At 41.1% G+C, this 20,065-nt stretch overlaps 1 protein-coding gene across 11 annotated transcripts in view; it reads left to right on the forward strand.

Moving 5' to 3' along the window:
• LOC138846279 (leucine-rich repeat-containing protein 37A3-like) overlaps positions 1–20,065 on the forward strand; it is a 38,571-nt gene that overhangs the window by 7,327 nt on the left and 11,179 nt on the right. For 10 of the 11 annotated variants that reach the window (XM_070061639.1, XM_070061640.1, XM_070061641.1 and 7 more), the window contains exons 4-7: positions 2,120–2,191; positions 2,821–2,901; positions 19,000–19,071; positions 19,598–19,672. In XM_070061639.1, coding sequence (XP_069917740.1) covers positions 2,120–2,191; positions 2,821–2,901; positions 19,000–19,071; positions 19,598–19,672 — 300 coding nt within the window. The remainder of the gene's footprint in view (positions 1–2,119; positions 2,192–2,820; positions 2,902–18,999; positions 19,072–19,597; positions 19,673–20,065) is intronic. The other variant, XM_070061642.1, reaches the window with a different exon arrangement.

The following is a 20,065-nucleotide window of genomic DNA, read 5'->3' on the forward strand; positions in this document are numbered from 1 at the left end:
CCTATTGCTATAAACTTTCCTCTTAACACTGCTTTTGCTGTATCCCATAAGTTTTGGTATGTTGTACTGTTTTCCTCATTTACTTCCAGGAAGTTTTTGATTTCTTCTATGACCCAGTGTTCATTCAGGAGCATGTTGTTCAATCCCCTTGTGTTTGCATATGCTCTAGGGATTCCTGAGTTGCTAATTTCCAACTTAGTTCCCTTATAGTCTGAGAAGCTACATCGTATGATTCTAATTCTTTTGAATTTGCTGAGACTTCCTTTAAGGCCTACTATGTGGTTGATCCTAGAGGAGGTTCCATGCACTGCTGAGAAGAATGTAAATTCTTTAAGTGTAGCATGAAAAGTTCGGTAAATATCTATTAGATCCATTTGGGCTATAGTGTTGTTTAAATCTACTGTCTCCTTGTTGATCTTCTGTCTGGTTGATCTGTCTATTTCTGAGAGTAGAGTATTGAAGTCCCCCAGTACTATTGTATTGGAGTCTAAGTCTCCCTTTAAGTCCCTTAACAAACCTTTTAAATAAACCGGTGCCTGCAATTAGGTGCATATACATTGATAATAGTTACATCTTCCTGTTGAATTGATCCCTTAATCATTATATAGTGCCCCTCTTTGTCTCTCTTAACAGTTTTTGTGTTGAAGTTTATGTTGTCCGATATTAAGATGGCTACGGCTGCTCTTTTTTCATTTCTGTTGGCATGGTATATCTATTTCCAGCCTTTCACTTTCGGTCTGTGTGCATCTTTGTTGGAAAGATGTGTTTCTTGTAAGCAGCAAATAGATGGGTTTTGTTCCTTAACCCAATCAGCCAATCTGTGTCTTTTAACTGGACAGTTGAGGCCATTAACGTTCAATGTGACTATTGATAAGTAGTAACTTTGCCCTGCCATTTCCCAAAGATATTTTCTAATATATGCTTTGAACTTCCTGTGATCTTTTGCTGTGAGGTTTCCTTCCTTTACCTTCTTACATATTGATGACCGTGTTTCCGTGTTTCTGTGTGTAACACATCTTTAAGCACCTTTTGCAGGGCTGGACAAGTGGCAACAAATTCTTTCAATTTCTGTTTGCTATGAAAGGTCTTTATTTTACCTTCATTCACAAATGAGAGCTTTGTAGGATATAGTATTCTGGGCTGGCAGTTTTTCTCTCTTAGTACCTGGGCTATGTCTTGCCATTCCCTTCTAGCCTGTAGGGTTTCTGATGAGAAGTCTGCTGTAAGTCTGATTGGAGATCCTCTGAGAGTAATCTGACGTTTCTCTCTTGCACATTTTAGAATCTTTTCTTTATGTTTCACTGTGGTGAGTTTGATTACAACGTGTCGTGGTGAGGATCTCTTTTGGTCATGGTTACTGGGGGTTCTATGAGCTTCCTGTACTAGGATGTCTCTGTCCTTCTCCAAGCCCAGGAAGTCCTCTGCTAGTATCTCACTAAAAAGGCCTTCTAATCCTTTCTCCCTCTCCATTCCTTCAGGAATTCCTAGAACCCAAATGTTGGGATTTTTTTTTTTTTACTAGTATCCTGTAGATTCCTAACAATATTTTTTAGATTTCTGATTTCCTCTTCTTTTCTTTGGTTTGACTGTATGCTTTCCTGTGTTCTGTCTTCTAAGCCCTGAGGTTGCTATTATGCATGTCCAAAATGGCATCTGTTCACTGTCTTGCTCGCCTTTGAGAGGTGAGCGGAGAGAGTGAAACTCCTGTCCGTACTGGTCCCTTTTATTATTTTCCTCTCTCCTGTAGTTAGCCTGGTGAACTTTCGCCTACGGGGCTTCAAGCCTCGTTCCCTCTAGGCTCCTTCTACTTTCCTGCCGGTTGTCTCAAGCTATTGAGGTTCGGTTCACTTCACGATCCAGCACTGGTGGGTAGATTCTGCTGCTGGTGTCCCGAGCTGTGGACTCCCACGCCCTCCACCGTGAATCACTAGTTCTGGAAGAGTTTCCTCTGCTGTTTCTTCCACAACTCTTCCTTGAACCTGCAGTATCTCCACTTTTATTAAACTGTCTCTTCCCGGACTATCAGTGTGCTCCCTTCCTATTCATCAAATGTAAATTTTATTATCCCCACTGACTATATAGGTAATAGCTAATCAAGGCAATGTTTTCCTTTTCCTAGAGATTTATCCTGCAACAAAATGGAGTCTATCGAAAGACGTGCATTTGAGTCACTCCCTTTTTTGCAGTCTATGTAAGTTGCAATTTCATCATATTTGGAATTTGAGTAAATATTCCCTGTAAACCACCTTGCTGTTCACCTTGAAATAGGGTGAAGCTTCTACTTTACATTTGTAGTAGAAGGTTACTAAAATTCTGTAACAGGTCCTTTTCATCTCTAGCACAGATGCTATCAGATACAAAGGTCAGAGTGAATCCCACAGAGCAGGGCTTCTCAACCAACTCAATTTTGTATTCAGGTAACATTTTGCAGCCCTGCACATGCTGCTGGCACCTAGTGGGCCAAGGCCAGCCTGCTGTTAAGCCACCTACTATATACAGGACAAACCTCCACAAGAAAGGCATTATCGAGCCCAAAATGTCAATAGCATTCAAGTTGTGAAACTTTGTTCCAGAGAAGTAAAGATCACCCAGTACAAGTATGTCATGTAATATGAAAATGATATGATGAAATTTAATGTAAAAGTGCAAGTATAATTTAGAAGCCAAATCTTCCAGTACAAGTAAATTCTTTAGTGTGTAGATAAAATGTGGAAGTGTTGTTTCATCTATAAAAATTAGAATCCCTCCTGAAAGAGGAGTATTCTTCAAATATATCCTTTTTTCTTCTTCATTCTCTTTGACTTCTGTCTTTTTTTGTAGAAATCTTGGTTGCAATTTACTGACAGAACTGAGCTTTGGGACATTTCAGGCATGGCATGGAATGCAGTTTTTGCACAATGTGTAAGTGAAATAGATGATGAATACATATTTAAAAACCATTTGTGTATAAAAATGGTATATAGTTATGCTTATCTGGGTATTAAGTCCTGTATATAAACTCTGCAAAGAAGGTCTTCATTTCAATTTTTTTTTCCAAAAATCTAACACAAAGTACTCTGGGAGAAAAAGGTTCTGGTGCTTTCTCAGGGTTACCTGCTTTTAAATCATAATGCAAAAATAATTCCTGGGACCCAGCCAAAGGGCATGTCTCTCCCCATCACCCAGATCATGAGCTTTTTCCAAAATGTATTTAGCTCTCAATTTATAAATTATCTGTGGATACTAAGAACCTTTATACTTTAGTATAAAAAAAATAAGAAAATACACTGCTCTAACATAATCCCACATGTTCTGTCCTGACTAAACTGCAACAGAAAGTGAGTTTTATTCCCTTTCAGCTCAATAATTCTGTGATGTTCAATGGCCAGAGGGAATTTTAGATTCAAGATAAAGATTCTCCACTCAACCTGACGTTGAAAGACTATCCACCTGTTCTGTAGTTCAGAATCCCAGTCATAACCATTCTGGTTATGAGGGAAGGTTTTAGGATGTGTGGAGGATGGAGCAACAGTGCCTGCAGATCTTGGGGAAGAACACTGAAAGTCTGTTTTTCCTACACCCATACACTGGGGAGCTGGTTCCTGAGGCTCCTACACCAAGTGGTTTTGGTAGAATCAGTAAAAATGGCCTCAACATATATCATTCCATTAGATTCCCTCCTAAGGGGCCTCTTAAGTTTTCTGTAGACAACACAGGGAGAAAATCTGTGGAATCACAGCATATGAAAAGTAATGAATTCATTTAAGAACATTCACTGAGTGCCAGGGCCACCGAGTGCCAGGTGCTATATTAAGTGCTGGGGGTACAAATTGGAACAGGACAGAAGCTTTGTCTCCAGAGACTTTCATGCCAGCAGGGGGAAGTTGGGAAAATGAGTGACAGCCATGCTAGCATCTGTGCAGCAAGGCCAGAGAGATGAGCTGGAAAAGTAGGAGCAGAGCTAGGGATGGCGCACAGTACACAAGGCACCAGTTCATTTATCTCAAGATTCTGTGTCCATCTTAAGCCAAAGGAAAAAAAAAGCATTTGCTTCATGGTGATGCAAAAACCAGAGCTAGCTGGTATTGGAAACTAATCCTCTTATCATGCGATCTGAACATATCTAACTCGTGGTTACTTCAAAAATTGGCACAATGGCTGTAATACACCAAGTGTGTGTTGGGAGCTGGTCTCCTTTATTTGGGGACATATTCTTTTATTAGACAAAGCTAATCTGCTTCAAGGAAACTTTCGCTATCCCCGTTGCCCCAGGAAGACACCAGTGATCTTATGACCAAAGATGAGGGTTTTTAAAGTGAAAACAATGCTGTTCACTGCATTACAGAGTCCAGAAAAGAGTGCCAGCTGAGCTGGATTCATCATGAACTGGAGCCTAAGCTTCAAGGCTTTACGCTTGCACGTGCCCCTTCCAAGGTCCTGGGAGGGGCTGGAGCAATTTTTATATTCATAATTCTGCATGTTTCATTATAAGGGATTCCCCAAATTAGGTTAAGCTCACGCTCAGCAAAATCTGCATTCACCGTTACTTTGCACGTACTACATGCAGCCCAGTAAACATTCTTCTGAATGAAGCCTCTGTGTAAACAGCAGTGTGGTAGGATCAGTCTATTGTGAATCTGAAATCCACCTCAAAGACATGCCAAGAGCTTACCAGTGACATAACTCTCTTCAAATAGTAATAATCATTAAATCTTTCAGCTGAAATCAGAAATAAATTACAGAAAATCAGCAGTAATTGATAATTCTAAACATTAAGTATACATTTTTTCTTCTGCTTCATGCATGTACATTAAATGTTTTCTTTAAAGAAATATTTAGTTGAAAATCAGAGTTACACAGAGAGAGGAGAGGCAGAGAGAGCAAGATCTTCCATCCAATGGTTCACTCCTCAATTGGCCGCTACAGCTGGAGCTGTGGTGATCCAAAGCCAGGAGCCAGGAGCTTCTTCCTGGTCTCCCAAGCAGGTGCAGGGGCCCAAGGACTTGGGCCACTGCTTTCCCAGGCCACAGCAGAGAACTGGATGGGAAGTGGAGCAGCTGGGACTAGAACCGGCACCCATATGGGATGCCAGTGCTTCATGCCAGGGCGTTAACCCACTGTGCCACAGCACCGGCCCCTTGTACATTAAGTCTTAACCCAATGGCTTATTTTTAAAAATTGTTTTAGTCACTTCATTGGTTCTCACAATAAAACTCAGGTCTGCCCTTTGGGGTGTTTTGTAAGGGTTCAAAGGTTTCCACATTGTCACTTCCAGCAACTTTTCTTCTCATAATCTTCTCATCTGCACCATATTCTCATCTGTGTAACAAGAGATCTTCTTTTCTCTTAAGGTACTTCTTCCTCTTCCCCATATGTTTCTAAGTATTCTCTTCATTGCCTTTACTTTTTCTTCTTTAAGATTTATTCATTTATTTGAAAGTCAGAGATGGGGCTGGCACTGTGGCACAGCAGGTTAATGCCCTGGCCTGAAGCGCTGGCATCCCATATGGGCGCCAGTTCGAGACCTGGCTGTTCCACTTCTGATCCAGCTCTCTGCTATGGCCTGGGAAGATGGCCCTAGTCCTTGGGACCCTGCACCTCTCTCTCTCTTTCTCTCTCCCTCTCCTCTCTCTGTGTAACTCTGACTTTCAAATAGAAAGAGAGAGAGAGAGAGAGAGAGGAGAGGAGAGGAGAGGAGAGGAGAGGAGAGGAGAGGAGAGAAGGAAAGATAGTTACAGAGAGGTGGGGGAGGGGGTCATCTTCCATCCACTGGTTTACTCCCCAAATGGCCAATATGACCGGAGCTGAGCTAGCTGATCCAAGGCCAGGAGCCGGGAGCTTATTCCAGGTCTCCCACATGGGTGCAGGGGCCCAAAGACTTGGGTCATCTTCCACTGATTTTCCAGGCCATAGAGAGAGCTGAATTGGAAGTGGAGCAATGGGGACTCAAACTGACATCCCATGTGTGATGCCGGCACTGCAGGCAGTGGCTTTACTCGCTATGCCACAGCGCCAGCCCCTGCCATACACATCTTTAATTCCTCCTTTTATTAGGTCATTACGTTTTAGGCACTATACTAAGTACTTACACAAGTGAGATAACATGAAGAATGCACAGTAATGCTTGGCAAATGGTACATGATTACACACGTTGCTTCCATCTTCCCAACAACTCTTGCCATTTAGAAACGATGACCCCTATTGTGTAGGTGAGGGAGGTTAAACTGAGATACTAGCAGAGAACTTCCCAGGCTTGGAGAAGGACAGAGACATGCTAGTACAGGAAGCTCATAGAACCCCCAGTAACCATGACCAAAAGAGATCCTCATCACGACACGTTGTAATCAAACTCACCACAGTGAAACATAAAGAAAAGATTCTAAAATGTGCAAGAGAGAAACGTCAGATTACTCTCAGAGGATCTCTAATTAGTTCACACTGTTAATGTGTGATACAACTATTTAGGAACTTTACAAGAAATTTTCTGTGCAGTTCTTTGTCCCCTGGTGAACAAGAGCTGAAGGAGGGCAACTTGACCTTTTTGTGCATTGTACCTTTTTTAAAAGATTTATTTGTTTATTTGAAAGTCAGAGTTACACACAGAGAGAAGGAGAATCAGAGAGAGAGAGAGAGAGAGAGCGAGAGAGAGAGAGAGAGACCTTCCATCCGATGGTTCACTCCCCAGTTGGCTGCAATGGCAGGAGCTGTGCAGATCTGAAGCCAGGAGCCAGGAGCTTCTTCCGGGTCTCCCATGCAGGTGCAGGGGCCCAAGGACTTGGGCCATCTTCTACTGCTTTCTCAGGCCATAGCAGAGAGCTGGATGGGAAGTAGAGCAGCCGGGACTAGAACCGGCACCCATATGAGATGCCGGCACCACAGGCAGAGGATTAACCTAGTGAGCCACGGCGCCGGCCCCTAGAACAATATTTCTCACACTTTGACTCTGATTTGGCTTGTGCTGCCACATTTTACTCCCACAAGCGTTATCAAAAAGGCAGTGGAGTAGGATTCAATAGACCGCCATTTATCAAGTGAGGGAATGGGGCCAGAAATGGAAGCGATCTTCAGTGCGGAATCCATGTGATCCTCAAAGCATAATGGTTCACGGTAAAGAGCGTCTGTAGAGTCCTCCACCTAGAGCTGTTGAGACAGTTCCTGCTCAGTCTCTGCACTGCCCATGCACAACCCTAGTGAAGAAGTGAATGCTCTGCAATGGGAGGAAGAGGTGGGAGAGTAGAGTGGCCTCGCAGTGTGACTTCACTGGAGACACATGCAAGGCCCCTACGTCAGCTACAGAAGGGCTGCCCCATGAAAAGGAAAGGCTGAGCCATTTGGTACAAGGCCATGGGTGCTGCTAAGGAAGAGGGAAGCAGTGGAGAACGACAAACTTGGCCAAATTGTCTGCGCTGCTTAATGTTCTACCATCATTCTTCACAGCTTGGGGAAAGGGTGCCAAGGGGAGATGCAGAGGCCAAGGAGCCTTCTTGCACAAGGCTCCCTCGTGATCTCACAGAACAAAGAACAAAGAACAAAACAGATGATGGTCAAAGTCCAGTCTGAGAAACCCTGCTTCACCAAGCACGTGATACATTTTTCATCTAGCATCCTTAGTGACTATTAAAGAATTTTATGAGTTGAACAAGTTCATGATGCTAAAAATACCTGCGAGAACACACTTGAACGGGGGAGATCACAGGCAAGACAATACATGGTTCTTGAACTCACCACTGACCCTGACCTTGATCACAGAAGAATCAGATGTTTCATTCTTTTCCCATATAGCAGCATGTCTGGTTTTCTGGCACCTGTGTATAATATGGTTCTGTTTCAAAACTGAAATATAATCCACTTATCATAAAATGCATACAATCCAGTGGTGTCTAGTATAGTCATTCACAAGGCTCTATAATCATCTCCATTATCTGATTCTGTCACAGAGAGAAGTCATGTGGGGTTCTTGTCTTCATGCAAGAAAGAATTCAGGTGTGAGACAGAGAGCAAAGTAGCAAGGTTTCACTGGGGACAGGGCATCCGTCAGGATGGAAGGGACAGAGAGAGTTTGCCCAGTCACTCGGACTGGGGGAGAGCAAGGTGACATGTTTGAATGGAGAAAATACACTTGGCAGGCCAGGCGGGCAGCTCAGGGGAGAGCAGAGAGCTGAACGTGCAGTCTTTGTCTAGACTGGGGTTTATAAGGGAAAAGGGGTCCAGGTTTTTCCTTCCCCTCCTTCTCCTCCTCCTCTAGGACAAGTCAGATGCAAAAGGCCACAATACTGTGTGGTGCATTTGTATAAAATGTTCAGAATTATACAAATGCATAACACAGTATTGTGGCCTTTTGCATCTGACTTCTTGCCCATAGCCTGCTGGTTTCAAGGTTCACCCATGTTGTAACAGGTACCAGTGCTTTAATGCCTTCCTAATGCTGATAAGGCTCCATGGTGTAGACAGACCACAATACCAATTCACATACTCATCCTTTAAGAGCCACCTGGGTTATTTCCACTTTGGGGCTGCTATGAATAATGCTGTTGTGAACATTCAGGAACAAGTTTTTGTGCAACCATGTTTGTTTTTTAATTCCTGAACCTATAAGTAGGAATGATACTGCTGGGTCTTATGTTAAGGCATGTTTAACATACGTGAGGAACCACCAATCTCTTTTCCACATTGGCTACACCATTTTACCTTCCCACCTGCCATGTAGGAGAGTTCCCATTCTATCTATCTATGTCAACAACTGTCAGTGTATGTCTTTTTTTATTATGACCATCCTATTAAGTGGCTAAAGTAGCATCTAATTGTGGTTTTCATTCACATTTCCCTAATGACTTCAGATGTTGTGCATCATTTTATGACTGCTGGCCATTTATATATCTTCATTTCATGAATGTTTATTCCCTTCTCCTTGAAGTCTAAGAATTCTTTAAATACTCTGGGCATTCTAAGAACTAGACCTTTATCAGATACAAGACTTGCAAATACTGTGAGTTGTCTTAGCTTTTTTAAAAAAATTATTTACCTATTTTATTTTAAAGGGATACAGAGACAGAAGACAGAGATAATTCTTCCATTTGCTGGTTCAATCGCCAAAGTCCCGCAACAACTAGGGTGGGTCAGGCCTAACCCAGGGGCCCAGAACTCAATCTGAGACTCCCATAAGAGTGGCAAGGACCCAATACCTGACCATCACCTGCTGCCTCCCAGGGTACACACTAGCAGGAAGCTAGATTGGAAGCAGGGTAGCCAGGAATCAAATACGGTACTCTGATCTAAGATTCAGACTTTCCAAGTATCAACTCAACTGCTATGCCACACACCTGTCCCACCTTCTTGACAGTCTCCTTGGATGCACCAGTGTTTTTAATTTTCAAAACATATAGTCTATATAACCCTCTATATGTGAGGGTTCATTTTGGGGGTGTCAAGTCGGTTCCATTGATTCCAATGATTGTCAATCATTACTCCAGTACCATACTGAGATTACCATAGGTTTGAACTGGGTTTTGTTGTGGAGTTTTTGCTTGCAACAGACTGAAAGTAGAGCAGGAAGGGAAGTTCAATCCAGGCCTCCCACATGGGTGTCAGGAACCAATTACTTGAGCTATCACTGCTGCCTCCCACTGTCTGCATTACCAGGAAGTAGAACTCAGGAGCTGAAGCCAGACATCAAATCTAGGCACTTGGATATGGGATGCAGACATTTTAACCAGCATCTTAACTGTCAGGCCAAATGCCTGCCTCTGGGTTTTGAAATTGGGAAGTTTGAGTCCTCCCGATTTTTTCCTTTTTTAAGTATTGTTTTAGCTATTCTGGATCCCTTGAATTGTCATATGACCTTATGCCAATTTCTGGCAAGAAGCCAGCTTGGATTTTGCTAGGAATTGTGCTAAAATCATGGATAAATTTGGAGAACAGTCACATCTTCACTGTACTTTCTGATTCATAAACACAGAATGTCTTTCCATTTTCTTAGATCTTCTTTAAAATTACTCAAAAATATGTTGTAGCTTCAGAGTACAGGCCTTTTCATTCTGATTAGATGTATTCCTAAGTATTTTTCTTTGGTGTGATTGTTTATGGAATTGTTACCTTAATGTCATTTTCAGATTATTAATTGCTAGTCTGAAAATACAGCAAATTTTGGCAGACTGATCTGTGTCCCACAAACTACTGAACTTTTTCTCTAGTAGATTTTTTTGTGCATGGATTCTTTCTCATTTTCTACAGGTAAGATAATCATCTCATCTCCAAAAAGAGAATGTTTTCTTTCATTCATTCCAAAATATATGTTTTTCTCACCTAATTTCCCTAGCTAGAACCTTCAGAACAACATCGAATAAAAGTGGTAAGAGAAAGCACCCTTGCTTTGTTCTTGATCTTAGGATGAAAGCTTTCAATCCATCATAATTCAGCACGAAGTTAGCCAGGGGATCTTCACTGTTGTCCTCTATTAGGTTATTGAGTTGCCTTCCATCCAAGTTCCATGTTTTTATACTGAAAGGTTATTCTAGCTTTTAAATACTTTTAGAACTGTATGTATTGAGATGATCACGTATCTTTTCTTTCATTCTATTAACACAGCACATTACAGTGATTTACTTTGATATGTTTAATCAACTTTTCATTCCTGGGATAAATCCAAGTTGGTTAAGATATGGAATCCTTTTCATATATTCTGTTGGATTATACTTGCTAGTATTTGCTGAGCATTTTCCAATCTATATCATTAGGTAGCAGTTTATAATTTTTCTTGTGATATTTTTGTCTGACTTTGGTATCAGCATAAAACTAACCTCATACAATGCTAGGAAATGTTCTGCCCTATATTTTAGAAGACTTAATGAATTATTGACGTTAATTATTTTAGATTTGCAATGAAGTTATGTGTCCTTGAGCTTTTCTTTGTAGAAGTTCTAATTACTAACTAAATCTCTTTTCTTTAAAAGAAAGTTTATCTATTTATTTGAAAGGCAGAAAGAATCAGAATGAATGAATGAGTGAATATCTTCTATTTGCTAGTTTACTCACCACAAACCTGAGGCTGGGCAAGACTGAAGCCAAGAGCCAGGAACTCCATCTGGGTCTTCCACATGGGTGGCCAAGAATCTGAACCCTCATCTGCTGCCTCCCAGGGAGCACATTAGCATGAAGTTGTATCAGAAGCGGACGTGGGGCTTGATCCCAGCCAATCCAGTAAGGGGTGTGGGCATTCTTAGTGGCAGCCTAACCTACCACACCACATCTGCCCCCTCAGTCTCTTCACCTGATATAGGTCTATTCAGATTTGTTAATTTGAAGTCAGGTTCAGCAGTTTGTATCCATCTAAGAACGTGTCCATTCCATCCATGTTTCCTAATTCACTGGCATATAGTCCTCAGTTTTCCTTTTTATACTTCTGATGTCTATAAGGTCAACAGTAATGTCCCCTTTCATTCCTGATTTTTTTTTTCTTGACAGGCAGAGTGGACAGAGAGAGAGACAGAGGGAAAGGTCTTCCTTTGCTGTTGGTTCACCCTCCAATGGCCGCCGCAGCCAGCACGCTACAGCCGGCACATTGCGCTGATCCAAAGCCAGGAGCCAGGTGCTTCTCCTGATCTCCCATGTGGGTGCAGGGCCCAAGCACTTGGGCCATCCTCCACTGCACTCCCTGGCCACAGCAGAGAGCTGGCCTGGAAGAGGGGCAACCGGGACAGAATCTGGCGCCTGGACCGGGACTAGAACCCGGTGTGCCGGCGCCGCAAGGCAGAAGTTTAGCCTAGTGAGCCGCGGCGCCGGCCCCTGATTTTAAATAATTTTATTGGTCAGTCGAACTTAAGTGTGTTGATCTTTTCAATGAACCAATTTTTATTATATTGAGTTTTCTCTATTGTTTTTCTATATTTCTGCTCTGAACTTTGTTTCATTCCTTTTTTTTTTTTCATAGTTGATTTGGGAGGAAGTTTAGGTACAGATATGAGACTTCTAAACATTTATATTTGCATATATAAACTTCCATCTGAGCACTGCTCCAGCTCATCATGTAGTATTGATATCTTCTGTGTGCATTTTCATTCCTACCAAAATAGTTTCTGGTTTCCTTTGTGATTTCTTCTTTGAACCACTGGTTATTCATGGGTGCTTATTTCCACTTATATGTGAATTTCCCAGATGTTTTTCTGCTTTGATTTCTAATTTCATTCTACTTTAGTTGAAAACATACTCTGTGTGATTTCAGTCCTTTTAAATGTATTGATAGGTCTTGTGATGTAACATATGATCTTCCTAGAGAATGTTCTATTTACACTAGAAAAGAATACATCTTTAGCATTTTTATGTCGACATTGCTGGGAATTGCTCTGTAGATGTCTGGTACATCTAGATGGTTTATATTCATTCAAGTTTTCTTTTTTTTAAATATTTTATTTATTTATTTGAGAGAGCATTACATAGAGAGGGAGAGACAGAGAGAAAGGTCTTCCACCCACTGGTTCACTACCCAGATGGCCACAACAGCCAGAGCTGAACCCATCCAAAGCCAGGAATCAGAAGCTTCCTCTAGGTCTTCCCATACGGGTATAGGGGCCTTGCTTTCCCAGGCCATAGCAGAGAGCTGGATGGGAAGAGGAACGGCTGGGACACAAACCAGCACCCATATGGGGTGCCAGTGCCACACCTCCCAGCCCACTCCCTAAATGCCTGTACTGGCCAGGGTTGGGTAAGGCAAAAGCCAGGAGCTGGCAACTCAGTCCATGTCTACCCAACATGGGCAACTGGAAGCCAACCACTTGAGCTACCACTTGCCGCCTCCCAAGGTCCACACTGGCAGGAAGCTGGAATTAGGAGCAAAACTCAGACTCCTTTGCAGACACTCTAATACAGGATGCAGACAACCCAAACAGTGGTTTAACCACTAGACCAAATGGCCATCCACTTTTTTTCTACAATATATTCAAGTTATTTCCTTAGTGGTTGTCCTAGAATTATAATTAACATCTTAGTTTATAACATTTTTCTTCAGATTACTATCAAAATAACTTAAATAGTATACAGAAACTTTGCTTCTCTATAGCTCCATTCTCCCCCTACCTTTATACTATTTTTTTATTTAATAAATGTAAATTTACAAAGTGCAACTTTTGCATTGTTGTGGCTTTCCCCCCCTAACCTCCCTCCCACCCGCAGCCATCCCATCTCCCACTCCCTCTCCCATCCCACTCTTCATCACGTTTCATTTTCAATTATCTTTATATACAGAAGATCAACTTAGTATATACTAAGCAAAGATTTCAACAGACTGCACCCACACAACCACACAAGATATAGAGTACTGTTCGACTAGTAGTTTTATCGTTAACTCTCATAGTAAAACACATTAAGGACAGAGATCCTGCATGGGGAGCATGTGCACAGTGACTCCCATTGTTGATTTAACAATTGACACTCTTATTTATGACGTCAGTAATCACCTGAGGCTCTTGCCATGAGCTGTCAAGGCTATGGAAGCCTCTTGAGATCACCAACTCTGAACTTAGTCAAGGCCATATCACAGTGGAGGTTCCTTCCTCCCTTCAGAGAAAGAAAGGTGACTCCTTCTTTGATGGCCCATTCTTTCTGCTGGGATCTTGTTCACTGAGATCGTTCATTCAGGTTGTCTTTGCTACAGTGTCTTGGCTTTCCATGCCTGTGAGACTCTCATGGGCCTTTTAGCCAGATCCGAATGCCCCAAGGGTTGATTCCGAGGCTGGAGTGCTGTTTAGGACATTTGCTATTCTATGAGTCTGCTGTGTGTCCTGCTTCCCCTGCCGGATCATTCTCTCCCTTTTAATTCTATCCTTCATTCTTTGCAGACACTGGTCTTTTTTGTGAAATCTCTTCGACACTTACCTTTTTGAGCAATTATGTACTTAAACTTATCACTTTAACAAGTGAGATGCCATTGGTACATGCCTCCTTGATAAGATTGATTTGGAATCCCCTGGCACATTTCTAGCTCTACCATTGGAGGTAAGCCCGAGTGAGCATGTGCCGACCTGTACATCTCCTCCCTCTCTTATTCCCACTCTTCTATTTAACAGAGATCATTTTTATGTTAATTTTAAATGCCTAAGAATAATTGTGTATTAATTACAGAGTTCAACCATATCCTGCTATTCTTACCCATCAGGGTGACAAAAAGTTTGAGAAAGTGGAATTAAAACATATTAGATAATCCATGCATCTGATGAGTCTTCAAAAGTTTACAGAAATGTGTACTATGGAAAAACTATGCACTTCTTGGTTGACATTTCTTCCCTGCAGCACACTGAATGTGCCATCTCACTGCCTTGGGGCCTCTATTGTTTCTGATGATACATCAGCTATTAATCTTTTGACGATTCCTAGTATATGATGTTATTTTCTCTCGCTGCTTTCAAGATGTTCTGTGTTTGGCTTCTAATAGTTTGATTATGATACGCCTATATGTGAAACTCTTTCAGTTCATCCTACTTAAGAATTCCTTGAACTTCTTGCATGTATAGATCCATATGTTTTATTAGGTTTAGGAAGTTTGAGGCCACCATTTCTTCAAATATTCTTTCTCCTCTTTTCTCCTTCTGAAATTAGTAAGCTTGATGGTGTCCTACTCTCTAGGATTGCATCCATCTTTCTTCTTTCTTCCTTCTTTCTGTTCCTTCAACTCAACAATCTCAATTTATCATCAAATTCCTGATTCTTTCTTCTGCTTAGTCAGATCTGCCACTGACACTCACTAGTGAATTTTCCATATTAATTACTATGTTTTTCAACTCCTCAATTTCTATTTGGCTCCTTTTTATAATTTCTGTGTGTTTTTTTTTTTAATTTAGAAAGCATACAAAGATGGTGATCTTCCACCCACAGTTTTACTCCCCAACTATCTCTATCATGTGGGGCTGGGGCAGGCTGAAACAGGAAATGGGGAACTCAGTCCAGGTCTCCTCTGTGGGTGAAATTACCTGCTTCCTCCAATACTCTGCATTAGCAGGAAGCTGAAGTTGCGAGTGGAATCAGAACTTGAACCCAGGCACTCTGCTATGGGATGCAGATGTCCCAAGCAGCGTCTTGACTGCTGCACCAATCAGCTGTCCCTCTTTTTAAAGTAATTTCCATATTTAATATGGTCCATTTGATGAGGCATAGTTTTCATTAGTTCTTTACTAAACAAAACTAAATGGTTTCCTTTATACTTTCTTAAACAAGGGTGTCCTCACTCATCACTTCCATTTTAACATCTGTTTGAAAGGTAGTGACTGACAGAGAGGTCTTCCATCTGCTGGTTCATTCCCTAAATGCCTGCAAAAGCCAGAGCTGGGCCAGACCAAAGCCAAAAGCTTGGAAAACCATCTGGGTCTCCCACATGGCTGGCAGGGGCTCCCACACTTGAGGCAAAGCTGCTGTCTCCCAGCACGTGAAGCAGCAGGAGGCTGAAGTCAGAAGCCAGGTAGGATGTGGACATCCCAAGTGACAGCTTAACCCTCTGCACCACAACACCCACCTCTGAACTTATTATCAGTAACTGAATCAAGTCTTTGTCTAGTGAGTCCAATGTCTGGGCTCCTCAGGGATAGTTTTTTACTGAAACTGGAATTTCCTCTGAGTATGAGCCATATTTTGTTTCCTTCTCGCTCTCATAAAAAAATGAACATTTTAAATAATATAGCAATTCCAAAAACTAGATTCCTGTCTCCAGTTTGGTGTTACTAATGCTTGTTGTAGCAGTTGCTGTTATCTAGCCACTTTTCTGAACCAATGCTATAAAGTTTGTATTACTTATGATGTGTGGCCATTGAAGTCTCCACTTGGTTAGCCTGGGGGTCAGGACTGAATAGAGAACTCCCTACAAGTCTGGAATCAACAGTTCTCCCAGCTTTTGTCAAAGAGCTCCAAGTACACGTTGTACTGTGTCCTTTCTGTTCTTAGCCAGGCAGTCCAGGGCTGTCTTTTCTTTTACTTCCTGCATGCATAGAACCTCAGGATCAGCCAGTTATAAAGAAGTCAGGGCCTCTTTAGGTCTTTCCTGGCAAAGCTTATAGCCCTAGATATGTGTAAGGCCTTCCAAATTCACAGGAATACATTCCACCATCTTCCAGTGTCCTGAGGGTATATTGTGTGTTTCAAAGTTCTAATGAACATCTTATTCCTCAGCTTCCCATGTTAAGCTTTTTGAATAGACTATCTTTTGGTCCCAACTGCTATCCAGTATCGCACACAGCTTCCATGGTGAAGCACTTGCCTGTAGTTATTTCCCAAAAACAGCCTCTGAGAGAGGCTTCATTCTGCATGTTTATCTCCATTCATTTCCATTCTCTCTGTCTCTGTTCTGTCTCTCTCTCTCTTTCTCTCCCTCCCTCCCTCCTTCTGTCCCTCTATCCCTCTCCCTCTCTCTGATACTGGGCATACAGGCTATTTTTTTTTTTTTATTTTGGAGAGTTTGGAGGTTTTTTTTTTTTGCTCATTTTACACATACTTCTCTTTTCTCTCATTATAATTCCTGATTTGGTTCAAATGTAGACAAAATAAATTGGACAAAGTTCAAACATTATCCAACATTCACATGGTTACATATGACTTTGAGTATGCAAGTAATACATCTCATAATTTTAAAAAAATTGAGAAGCAACAAATTAAAAATAAAATTCACCCACAATCCAAAAACCTAAACCCAAATATTACTAAGACATCAGTCTATTCCTAAAGCAGATGTTTCTTTTTTAACCTTTATTTAATAAATATAAATTTCCAATGTACAACTTCTGGATTATAGTGGCTTTTTGCCCCCATAACTTCTTCCCACCCGCAACCATCCCATCTCCCATTCCCTTTCTCATCCCATTCTTCATCAAGATTCATTCTCAATTCTCTTTATATACAGAAGATCAACTTAGTATATACTAAGTAAAGATTTCAACAGTTTGCACCCACACAGAAACACAAAGTATAAAGTATTGTTTGAGTACTAGTTATACCATTAATTCACATAGTACCACACATTAAGGACAGAGATCCTACATGGGGAGTAAGTGCACAGTGACTCCTGTTGTTGATTTAACAATTGACACTCTTATTTATGACATCAGTCATCACCTGAGGCTCTTGTCATAAGCTATCAAGCCTATTTTTAAGGCTACCACTGAGCTTGCCAGGGAGGAACTGTCTAGGGCAAGTTAAATACACGAAACCCACACAAATCTCACTATTCTTAGAGAAAGTCAGCCAATTTTCTTGAGTAAATGCCCCACAGGTTGCTGCAAGCCTTTGGTTAAATTTCCAGAATTATCAAAAACTTGATTCTGACCACTTTTACCATTTTGTTGTTCCCTTTATGAAGGGATAAATTTTCAGATGTTCTCACTCCACTGTTTACATAGGTTTCCACTGATGTCACCTACAACATGCTGTTAAATCTCTAGTCTCAATGACTCTGAGCTAAATATCTAATTGTGGGATAAGATTAGGGAAAAGGAATAAAAAGAGAAACTAATTTTCATGAGTGCTATCCTGAGAAGGTTGATGAAATTTTCAAAGTACTTCTATATTTAGTCATCTCAAGCTTCAGATTAAAGTGACAAATATTTGGACCCTTTTCTGCACACATATTAGACACAGTCTGGGGCAGGACTGAGCTCCAGCTCCAGCTTTGCTTCTTACAAGTGCAGTGACCTACAACAAGTTACACAGCCTCTGTGACTCAGCACAATATATATCACAATAGGCTACTGGGGTACAATACCTATCACAGAGGTTACTGGGAACATCCAGTGTTGAATGCTGAACACAGATGCTTGGCAGCCAAATCAATATCATCTGTAAGAGTTATTATTTTCACAGTCTGTAACAGTACAGTACGTTTTTGAGTAGAGTTAAACTAAAGGCAGTTTTTTTTTTACCTGTTTTTGTTTGCTTGCTTTAAAAACTTTAAAAATCTATTACAGCATTTAGGAATGAAATTTCCCACAACATGAATTTATTCACTGTATTGGTAGGGAAACAAAATGTGAATTCTTTACTCAACAAATATTTATTAACCATGCAGTAAATTTCAGGCACTATGCCACACACAGGCATAACAAAGACAATAACAATATCCCTGCCCTCAAGGAGCTACAGGCCAGGAGACTGACAGGCCAACAGGTGATGACAAGCAACGTAACAAAGACTGATGTGACGTGATGTGACGTGATGTGATGTGACGTGATGATGTGATGTGATGTGATGTGATGTGATGTGATGTGATGTGATGATGTGTGATGCGAAATGAGAACACCAGTGGAAGAACGTGGCAAGAGTATGGCTTTGACGTGGGTTCTTTTTCCATCAACTAAATGAATTAAGTCATGGCTTGTTTAAAATTTCCAAAGATGAAAGGCAAGCACCTTGAATTATGGAGAACACAGGATTAGTGTTTCCTACACAAAAAAGGGCTTCCCTATCAGTGTGGTCACTTCTATACGTCTTTCTTTTTTAAGACACAGACAGCTCCCGCCCACTAGTTCACTTCCCAAATACCTGCAATGGCTCAGGCTAGGCTAGGCCAGGCCCAGGCTGAAGCTGGAAACCAGAAACCAGTCCACGTCTCCAAGTAGATAGCAGAGACTCAACCAATTGAGCCATCACCACTGCCTCCCAGGGTCTGCATTAGCAGGAAGTTGCAATTAGAAGCTGGAACTGGGAATCAAACCCAGGCATCTGATTTGAGACGTAGGTATCCCAATCTGGGTGTTAATTGCTAGGCAAAACACTGGCTCCACTTCTAAGGCTTTTCACCTAAAAAGTTCTTTGGCATATTTTGTGTTTATTATGCATTTTTTTGTATCTTTTCTCTTTCTCTTCTCCATTCATCCTCTAGGAGACATAGATAGTTCCCAAAGAACAAGTGCTTTTTGAATCCTAAGGGTGATTTGTAAGTACACAGAAAGTAATTTTAAGCCTAAAATGTCTACACAAAAAAGAATATAATTTCTCATACAGTCTTGTGCTTACTGAAATGGCCGATTCCTTTAATTCCATTGCCTTTTTCAGAAATCTCAATCGTAATCCTCTGACAAATGTTGAAGATTCGTATCTTTTTAAACTGCCAGCATTAAAATATCTGTAAGTATGAAAATAATCTTTTTTTATTTTCATCAAACATTAAGTATTTGAGATTGAGGCTAAAAAGTCATGATTTTAAATTAGGTTACTGAAAAAAGTTATTGACTGAGGCAAGAACTGAGAAAGAATTTATCATGGGAAAGACAGCTGGCAGGGCGAGACAGTGTTACATGCAAATACATGTTAGGAATACCATCTATCCCAAGCAAAGAGGTATAGATGTAAATTTTTTAAAGAAAAAATAAGAATTAAAAGAGGTCAGTGTAGTATAAAATGAAAAATAAGACAATGGCAGAAAAAGGTGTAGGTTCTACTCTTCAATGCCAAGGTCATTAATCTGATGATGCAAATAGTAAAGTCATTTCAACCAGGGCTTTCTGGAACTGTCTCCATGACAAACTCTTGAGCTGTCTTGCTTTATAGAGAAGCCAAAACTGATGTAACCACATCTTCCTGAAACAACCTTTTTAAGGACAGATCTTTTTATTGAGGTCCATACCGTGAATGTTTGGGCTTTCTCCTTCAGAGACTTGGGAACAACACAAGTACCACTTACCACAGTTGAGAACATTCTCATGATGACTCTTCAACTGGAAAAACTGTAAGGTATCTTTTTCTTAGGTTTATTTCCATGTAAGTCTGTAGATGTGTTTTCTTAAGTCAGGCTTATGGAGGTATAATTTTTATGTATTTCAATTCGCACTGTAAAGTTTGCTGAGTTTTGGCAAACACGTGGTTATGTAACCACCACCAAATTCCTGATGTAGAACATTTCTATCAACCCAAAAAGGTCCCTCATGGTCCTTTCCAGTCAATCGTCTCCTCCCATCCCCAGACCCAGGCCCTGCAAACCACTCATCCTGTTTCTATTCTTGTAGTTTTTCCTTCCACAGTGTCTTATAAGCAAAATCATGTAGTAAGTGTAGCCTCTTGTGTCTGGCTCCTTTACTCAGCATAATCCTTTAGAGATTAAACTACTATTCATGTTGCTGCC

This window comes from Oryctolagus cuniculus, chromosome 17 (assembly GCF_964237555.1).
Source record: "Oryctolagus cuniculus chromosome 17, mOryCun1.1, whole genome shotgun sequence".
NCBI lineage: Eukaryota > Metazoa > Chordata > Mammalia > Lagomorpha > Leporidae > Oryctolagus > Oryctolagus cuniculus.